General features: G+C 30.0%; 1 protein-coding gene across 1 annotated transcript; it reads right to left on the bottom strand.

The window, feature by feature from the left end:
* Positions 1-500: 500 nt before the first annotated feature.
* On the bottom strand, positions 501-998 carry LOC122503653. The gene has a single exon (XM_043614278.1). It carries the CDS (start codon positions 996-998, stop codon positions 501-503), a length of 498 nt encoding a protein of 165 aa, XP_043470213.1.
* Positions 999-9,912: the final 8,914 nt, after the last annotated feature.

Raw genomic sequence — 9,912 nt, 5'->3', positions numbered from 1 at the left:
AGGTTTTGAATCTTTACCATAATAGGATGATTGAAAATTAGCGTACATTTCATAAAGTAGAGAGTACTGATTTTGATCAAAGTTTAAATTTCCATAAGGATAATATTGTGAATTTAAAAAGAGTTTAACATTTGTAATATTGCAATGATCAAAATGACAGGCATATTTTTTTCGTTTATCTTTTCTTGCTGTTTGAAATCCAACAATAACATAACGAGGTTTCTCCAATTGCGTTGATGTTTTAATTTGCCACAAAAACTTTTGAACTTGTAGGAATTAAAGGATACTCATACATTTCCCATAACCTAAAACTTATTGAAATTAATGGATCCTTTTCAATAAATTTTAACAATTTAACTTTGTTATTGTCAGAAGGTAAAACGTATGGAACCATTCATTCAAGTTTATTGATGGAAATTTTGAATTCCTCATCCCCTCCTTGTCCTATTTGAATTACGGCATTCACGTCAGAACGTGCTCTTGTTAAAATAAGTTCATGTTTAGCGTTCATTTTTATAATCTTCAGCAAAACCAAAAATCATGCTGAGTGGTATTGTGACATCAAAATAGCCATTTTCCAATACAAGTCTTGCATCAGCTGCAATTTTTGAATACCTAGCATTTTTAATAAAATTTAACTGAGTTGGTGTTTGTGAGGTATAATTTTTCATGATTGTAGTATGTCCCACGTATTTGCAGCGATCTATTTCAATGCCATTTAGTTCATAGCGAATTTCATCAAACAAAAAACATACAGCATTGTTACTTAAATGCACGTTTTGTGTAAGAGTAATTCCATCATTTTTAGTTAATCTACCAAAAATGTGTAATGAACTTTTACTAGGCAAAATGCACAAGTCCTGATGTTGTACTGCAATTCGAATTTCATCACTATTGTTAAACGATGAAGATGCATATGGTTGATAAGCATGAATTTCATAATGAGCTATGGACTCATCGAAATTCACTGCTGCTGGAATATTGAGAAGTTCGTCCATTTTTATTGCAACAGCACCCAAAAAATATGTATATTAATTGTCTTGTTGTCTTATTTTCTTTCCTTGAACTTTTAGACCTAGTTCTTGCAGAAGGAGGCGATTCTGAGGTGTTAACACCTTGTGAGATGAATTTAGACTGATTTGACTCTTGCATGTTGGCTGACTTTTATAGTTTCCACCAACAACAGCTCTTTGATTATAAACGATTCCCATTACAAAGACTTTATATGCAATCGAATTGTTATAGTTTCTCCTCTAAAATTGAATAAATCACCGTCCTGATCGACAATTTGCAGCTGGGGCAAAATTCCTCAATTGTCCTAACTTAAAATCGAAAGTCTTCAAATCGGGCTAATTTTTGCACAAACTTTAGTACTATGGGAGAGAACTTTACCTATAAAATATTAAGATATTTTATTAAAAATTGTAGGGGGGAGAGGGGGTTAAAGTTTTTGGTAACGTGTTGACAGTGGATTCTTTTAGCTAATATAGCTAAAATACAGTAGAGTGGACAAAATTTTGACCTATATGTTTTCGAAAGGTTTTTTCCTCCTCTATCGAATGGTGTAAATTTTTTTTTTTTAATTAACAATTTAACTTATTTTTTTCAAAATTAAAAATATTTTTCACTTTTTTTTGAAAATCGACATTTTTTTTTTCTCTTTTTTTTGCTTTAAAATAAAGCTTAATATGTGTACTTTCCATAACTGATTCTGAAAAAATGACGTTTTTTTTCGTTTTCGAATTATTAATTAATTAATTAATAAAAATCAGTAAAAAATTACTAAAAAATGAAATATTCTTTAAGCAAGTAAACTTTTCTGAATTATGGGATTATTATCGTAAAGCTTACCTAATTCCGCATCCAACAAGTATAATTACACCTATTTTTACAAATAATTGTTAAATAAATAAATAATTGAAAATTTATTTATTAATTTTTTGAAAAAAGGACATTTTTTTCTTCTTTCTTGCTTTAAAATAAAGCTCAATATGTGTACTTTCAATACTCAATTAGGAAAAAGTGCCGTTTTCTTTTGTGTTTCGAATAATTAATTAATTAATTAATTAATAATAGTAAGAAATTATTAAAAAATTTAATATTTTTCAAGCAAATAAACTTTTCTTAATTATGAGCTTATCATCGTAAAGCTTACAAAATTCCGTATCCAACAAGCATAAACTCAACTGTTTTTTTATAAATAATTGTTAAATAAATAAATAATTGATTATTTATTTATTTAACAATTGTTTATAAAAAATAGTTAAAAATAAACTTGTTGGGTGTGGAAGTTGGTAAGCTTTACGTTGGCAAGCCCAAAATTAAGAAAAGTTTATTTCTTTGAAAAATATTAATTTTTTTAAAATAATTTTTATTAATAATTAATTAATAAATAATACGAAAAGAAAAATGTCATTTTTTCCTAATCGGGTATTAAAAGTACACATATTAAGCTTTGTTTAAAATAAAAATAAAAATTAAAAATGTCATTTTCCAAAAAATTAATAAATAAATAATCAATTATTTATTTATTTAACAATTATTTATAAAAAAACAGTTGAGTTTATGCTTGTTGGATGCGGAATTTTGTAAGCTTTACGATGATAAGCTCATAATTAAGAAAAGTTTATTTGCTTGAAAAATATTAAATTTTTTAATAATTTCTTACTATTATTAATTAATTAATTAATTAATTATTCGAAACACAAAAGAAAACGGCACTTTTTCCTAATTGAGTATTGAAAGTACACATATTGAGCTTTATTTTAAAGCAAGAAAGAAGAAAAAAATGTCCTTTTTTCAAAAAATTAATAAATAAATTTTCAATTATTTATTTATTTAACAATTATTTGTAAAAATAGGTGTAATTATACTTGTTGGATGCGGAATTAGGTAAGCTTTACGATAATAATCCCATAATTCAGAAAAGTTTACTTGCTTAAAGAATATTTCATTTTTTAGTAATTTTTTACTGATTTTTATTAATTAATTAATTAATAATTCGAAAACGAAAAAAAACGTCATTTTTTCAGAATCAGTTATGGAAAGTACACATATTAAGCTTTATTTTAAAGCAAAAAAAAGAGAAAAAAAAAATGTCGATTTTCAAAAAAAAGTGAAAAATATTTTTAATTTTGAAAAAAATAAGTTAAATTGTTAATTAAAAAAAAAAAATTTTACACCATTCGATAGAGGAGGAAAAAACCTTTCGAAAACATATAGGTCAAAATTTTGTCCACTCTACTGTATTTTAGCTATATTAGCTAAAAGAATCCACTGTTAACACGTTACCAAAAACTTTAACCCCCTCTCCCCCCTACAATTTTTAATAAAATATCTTAATATTTTATGGGTAAAGTTCTCTCCTATAGTATTAAAGTTTGTGCAAAAATTAGCTTGATTTGAAGACTTTCGATTTTAAGTTAGGACAATTGAGGAATTTTGCCCCAGCTGTATATTATGTATTGTCTTGGTGGCAATCGGAAGGTAAATGACGTGTGCAGGCACTTCCACAATCTTATATCCTGGTGGAACGCTAGGAAAAAATTCATGGATAGTGTGGACTTTTTGGTTATTTATATACGCTCCAGATGTTATGTTGCACTTAATCCTAACTGAATTAACCTTTAAAATGGCTACAGGTAAATCAAAAGTATGTGCTCTATGAGATGGTAGTTTCTGTGATGCAAATCCCAAGAACTTACCAATCGAATCTTTAGGTTTAAAATCAATTGGTAAATTAGATTCAACGATACTGCGTAATGTATTATTAGGTTTTCAACTAATAACAGTTCCAGTTTTTACAGAATTTTGTAAATATGATTCAATATCTTTGATTTCATAACTTCCAGTTGGAATATCAATTACTTGATTTCCAACGTAAAATTTGTTATTTCCTTTATCAATATTGGGAATTGAATTAAAAGTCAATAGTTCAACAAGACCAAGTACATAACTTTTATTTGAATTTAGTTCTATTGGAGGGAAATATTCAGCTCCTAGAACTGAAGAATTTCCTGTTAGCGTTAAATTAAACGAATCACTCATGTTGCTGTCAGATTTTATACTAAAAGCTTACAATAGTTACACACTTTTATAAAGGTTAAAACAACTTTTAACATTAAGTTGATTACACAAAAATTTAAGACACAAGTGTTCACAAACAAATGTATCATAATTTTGATATCTTTTATGATTATATTTTATTTAGCTACCATCACCCAAGTAAATGACAAGATCTGTTGGTGGAGCAAGGTTGCCAAAACTATTGAAATACATTGTTTCATTTTTGAATTTTTTATATGCTACCTAATGTGTTCCAGCACCTTCTTTATTATCAAGATTAATTATTCCCGATTCATACTTGTATGGACCACTTACAGGTAGTTCATTTCGCATAAAAATACCACGAAAATGAAGTATTTTGGCAGCTTTGGCATGCTTCAACAGATCAAAATCAGTTAGTGGACGGTGAGGTAGCTTCAAAACAAGTTTTTTTTGCTCCTTGTTGTTTGCTTCTTTTTTCTTGATGTTTGATTATTAATTCCTTTTCCTTGAATGTAGGGTTTCAAGTGGAGACCAAGTCCTTGTCGATAAGGTTTAAGGTGTAATCCTTTTCCAAGCGATATGGCTTCCATGGATCTATTGTGACGTTGAGCTTCTTTAAGCTGTTCACTAGATGTTTTAGCCTTATTAACAGCTCTTGCAATTTCTGAAGCTCCTCCAGCAAGTGCTCCTAAAGCACTAAGTCCAGCAAAAATTGGAACTAGCGGTAAAATTCCACCTACTTTAGTAGGTACAGGAAGAATTCTAGGTGATAAAACTTTGGATTTACCACCAACATTTTTTATTGCTTTTCGTGTACCAATCATAGCTGCTCTTATTGATTCTTCGGCATTATTACTGAGAAACATACTTTTTCGAGCAGCATCAACAATTTTTCTTAGCGCTATTTGCTTCTTCTTACACATTGTTCTACTCTATTTCTTCTTTATAGCTGATTCTCTTTCCATTCCCATGCCTAATTTTGATTTGGCTTTCATGGTTCCGGATATAGCTAAAGCAGCTGCTCTTTTACTCACACCAGAATCTTTAGCTGAAACACGTTCCCACGCTTTCTTAGCTGATACTTTATCTGCTTCGTTTCTAGCTTGAATATTTTCACGATTTTGCGAATATGCAATGTCGTGTTGTTTACATGCAGCGTCTAATGGATTAATTCCTTGATCGCCTCGAGACAAACGCTTAGTCAACTTTGTACCAGGTCCACAGAATTGGTGTCCAAGTAAATGTAACGCAATCGGTAAACTGTTGATGATACGATTGATTAAACCTTTTCCTTGATAGCGACCTTTTTTCACCTCCTGATGCAGAATCATACTTCACTCTACAATGGTTGACGTGAAACTGACAAAATTGACTATAAAAGCTAGGTATTTATAGATTTTCGAGCAGTTACTGTCAAGATGCAGTTCACGAAACAACCTGTTGCACTGCCAATCTCTAGTGTAGATGTTGTAACTAATGAAAAAAAGAATAGACGCCATGGTAGTCTGTTTTCAGACAGCATTCGAGCAGTTTTCTGTGGCCCCTCAAATTGTGGTAAAACGAATGCTCTTCTTTCCCTAATAATACATCGAAATGGTCTAAGTTTTTTAAATATTTACCTCTACTCTAAATCTCTACAGCAGCCAAAATATAGATTTTTAGAAAATGTAATCAGTCAGGTAGATGGTGTTGAGTATTTTCCATTTAGTGAACATGAAGAAGTAGTATCTCCAAAAGATGCTAAAGCAAATTCAATATTCGTTTTTGATGACATTGCTTGTGAAAAGCAAGATAATGTTAGAGCTTTCTTTTGTACGGGCAGACATGTAAATGTTGACAGTTTCTATTCATGTCAATCGTATGCTCCTATTCCTAAACATCTAGTTCGAGATAATGTTAATTTATTAGTTCTGTTTAGACAAGATGAAAAGAATCTGAAACATATATACGAAGATCATGTTAATACAGATATGAGTTATACTCAATTTCGCGATTTATGTTCAGAATGTTGGAAATTGGACAAATATGGATTTGTTGTTATTGATAAGGACCGTAATTTTAATGAGGGAAGATATAGAAGAGGATTTAATTGCTTCATTTCACTATAAATACAAGAACTTTATTGAATTTTTCATTAGTATAGTTTATCTTGTCTCGAAGAAAACATGTATCGAAAAGAGCAAGAAACGCTTCGTCAAATAGCAAAAGCAAGTGATGCTATTAGGCGGAAACATCGTTTACTCAAAATGGGTAAAGAGGCTGCAGAAACAGTATTAAAAGAAACTTTTCAACCAATAGTAACACCCCTGGAAAAGTTGGTTAACATAACTGACATACCTTTCAAAAATATTAAGAAAGAAAAAGTTAAAAAGGAGGAAAATGATTTTTCTTTCTCAACTGCTGTTGATGAGGAAGAGGAATTTGATAAAACACTACTCAATGACACTCTACTTGATAAGAGCAACAACTTTGAAGAAGAAGAAGAAGAAGAACTTAATTATGAAAATTTGACAAATAAATTTATTCAATTATTGAATAAAAACAGGAAAAGTTTTTTAGACATGGTTTATGGAGTACGTAAGCTTCCTAATGGTTCTTTTATTATTGGTGATACACAAGTTGATTTAGAAGGTCTACATATTCAACTTGCTGGAAAGAAAAAATATTTAAAAACTGCTGGGTTGATTGAACTTTTATTTAAACAAAGACCTAATCATGCATTAATAAGTCCAGATGATTTGGAAAATTATAAAGAAATTCTTGTAGCTATAAATGCACACCGAAAAAATTATAGTTCCAGTGGACTTTTCAACGTAACCAGGAATTCTAAATACACTGATGTCATTGCAAAACTTTTTAAGAGTACACCAAAGAAGGGAAGTGGTGTTTTAAAGAAGAATCTTGGAAAGAAATTACCTCAATTTATGGTTTCAAAGAAACAATTTGAACCAGACTATATCTATTGGGATGAACCAAACGAATTAGTTGACCGACTACGTCTGCTAGTAGCATCACAGAAAGCTGGTAATCCAAGCCATAATAATGAAATTATGTCAATCATCGAAGAACTACGTGAAGCTCGCATTATATATTAGGAGAGTACAAGCAAATAGAGCTTAGTATTAAAATGAGCAATGATGTGTTTGGACACCCTTTGTCACGGCCTCTTGCAAGTCGTGGACTTCCTGGATTGGGTTTAAATTAAATTAAATTTTAAATTAAATTTTAAAATTAAATTAAATTTAATTAAATTGTTAAATTAAATTATATTGGGTTTAAAATTACTCCAAGTGAACAATACGACATTGATAACAAAAGACTTTGCAACGTTCAAGACGCTGAAGAGCAACGAGACGCTGTAAATTTAAGACTTGCACAGAAAATTATTAAGGGGAGGTTCCCATTGCGGGAGTCAAAAAAATTGATTTCTTTTTTATTGTATTTTTTTAAAGCTATATATATGTAGAATATGTGTGTATAGCGATTTTTTGATCCGAAGAATATTTTCGTTTTTATGAAGTCTTGAACTCACCGCCGTCCCGAGCACTGAGTAACAAATGTCAGGCAAATCGAATCAATTTTTAAAAATTTTGCAAATCTGACCTCAGAATCGTAAAGAGCGACCCTAAATACCTATAGATATTTATCATATACGCAAATTGAACAAAGAATTGCAAAGAATACAATTATTGCACAAAAATGTTTCTCAAACCTTAAACGCGTTTTTCTCGAAACAAGATTTTAAAACTGGTGGGCATCGTAGCGTCTAAACTATTTAATCAATCAACTTCGGGTTTGCGGATAATTAAAGGTAACTAAATTCTACTGGGGTTATACCTATAATATGATAAAATTGTTAACAATAGAGATTTTTACAAGAGATCAAATATGTAAAAATAATGCGAAAACGCAGTTTTTTTAAAAATGTGTCCGCCATTTTGTCATTTTATTAACTTTTTAACTATTTTATAGGTATAACCTATTCTTTAGGATGTCACCTTTATAAAAAATTTTGAGTTTTTGTTTTAGACTAAAAATTGCGCAGTGTAGAATGCCCACCGTTTTCCCTATTTAAAAAAACATTATTTTCTAGATGCGCCATATTGGCCGCCATTTTGCATTTTTTTGAAAATGAAATATATATTTTAAAAGTTCAAGAATGTATCTTTATTTAGAAAAAAAAATTACATCGTTAAGTCATAGCCGTTCCTCGCAAAAAATTGTCAAAGTTTGTGTTTATTTTGGCCCCCGCAATGAGAACCTCCCCTTAAAAACGAGATAAAAACAGTTTTTCAAATTACATCTTCTTTAAGATCAGCTATTGATGATTTGAATCTTTATATCCGAATTATCGAGGATAGAGTAAACGAAAAACTTAAAGAAATTGAATCACAGCAAAATTATATCATCAAAGAGGCTAAATTTATTCAACAGTGATGGCTGATCAAAAATTAACAGTTGTAACTGAACTGCATAAACAAGCTAGAAAAAATTATCCTCGTCGAAAAGTTCAAATGCGTGGTATAGATGAAACCTGGCAAGCAGATTTGGTTGAAATGATACCTTATTCTTATTCTAATAAAGGTTTCAAATACATGCTCACAGTTATAGACATATTTTCCAAATATGTATCTGTAAAGAGTAAGAATGGAAAGGATATTTCTTTAGCCATGAAAACTATTCTCAAACAAGGCCGAATTCCAAAAAATTTGCATACTGATAGAGGCAAAGAATTTTACAATTCTGAATTTAAGAGTTTAATGCAAGAATTTAACATTAATCTCTATTCTACCTATAGTAATTTGAAAGCCTCAATTGTTGAAAGATTTAACCGCACTCTAAAAAATATGATGTGGCCTGAATTCAACTTACAAGGCAATTATAAATGGATTAATCTTTTACCAACTCTCATGTCAAAGTACAATAATAAAAAGCATCGTACTATTGGTATGAAACCCAAAGATGTCACCGTAGAAGATACAAGAGAACTGTTGAGACGTGTCCGTAAACCACGTAGAATTCCACTAAAAAGATCAAAATTCAAAGTTGGAGACAGAGTTCGAGTTAGCAAATTTAAAAATATCTTTGAAAAAGGATATACTCCCAACTGGACAACGGAACTATTCACTGTGAAAACAGTTAAATCGACAAAACCAGTTACATACAAGCTGAAAGATTATCAAAATCAATCCATTGGAAGGTGGTTTCTATGAAGAAGAATTGCTGAAAGTCCAATATCCAGATGTTTACCTTGTAGAAAAAGTTCTCAAGACTCGTGGTAATGATGTATAGGGGAGAGTAGGCTACATTGAACCAGCGTCAACAGTGAACCACTTCAATTTTCTGAGAAATGACTGAGTGAAATTTTTTCTTATTTAATATATAAGTTAGTTTTACTGAAACAAACTATGTCCAAAAATTTCGGGCACGTAGGTTTATTATTTATAAAGAAAAACCAAAAAAACTGTTTTTCACGTACAAAACAAAAAATTTTGTGGAAATATAATCAAGTTTTTTTTTGAAATAGGAAGTTTTAAAAATTAGTAAACTTGTGATTTATTTAGCTTAGGGTGCCAACTTCAATATTCCGATGTGATAAAGAATTTTAACTCTTACATAAATTTATTATAAACAATTTTTGTTGTGAATGTCATGTGAATACAGTGAGTGCGGCATCATTGAACCACCCGAAAAAGCAAAGAATTTTCAATTTTAAGAGTTGTGAAATTGTCTGCTCTACTAATTAGTAAGAAAAATACTGGAAGACATGCTTTCATCACAATTGTGAACGAGATAAACTCAAACTGTCACTTTACCTACCTAACCTGACATTAAAATACATTAATCTCCTATATTAACAAGTAA

Source organism: Leptopilina heterotoma, unplaced genomic scaffold, assembly GCF_015476425.1.
Source record: "Leptopilina heterotoma isolate Lh14 unplaced genomic scaffold, ASM1547642v1 Lhet_267, whole genome shotgun sequence".
Classification (NCBI taxonomy): Eukaryota; Metazoa; Arthropoda; class Insecta; order Hymenoptera; family Figitidae; genus Leptopilina; species Leptopilina heterotoma.
This window is presented reverse-complemented; position numbering and strand designations above follow the sequence as displayed.

Coding starts and splice junctions, on each gene's coding strand:
- LOC122503653 (XM_043614278.1), bottom strand. CDS start 998: ATGGACGAACTTCTCAATATTCCAGCAGCAGTGAATTTCGATGAGTCC.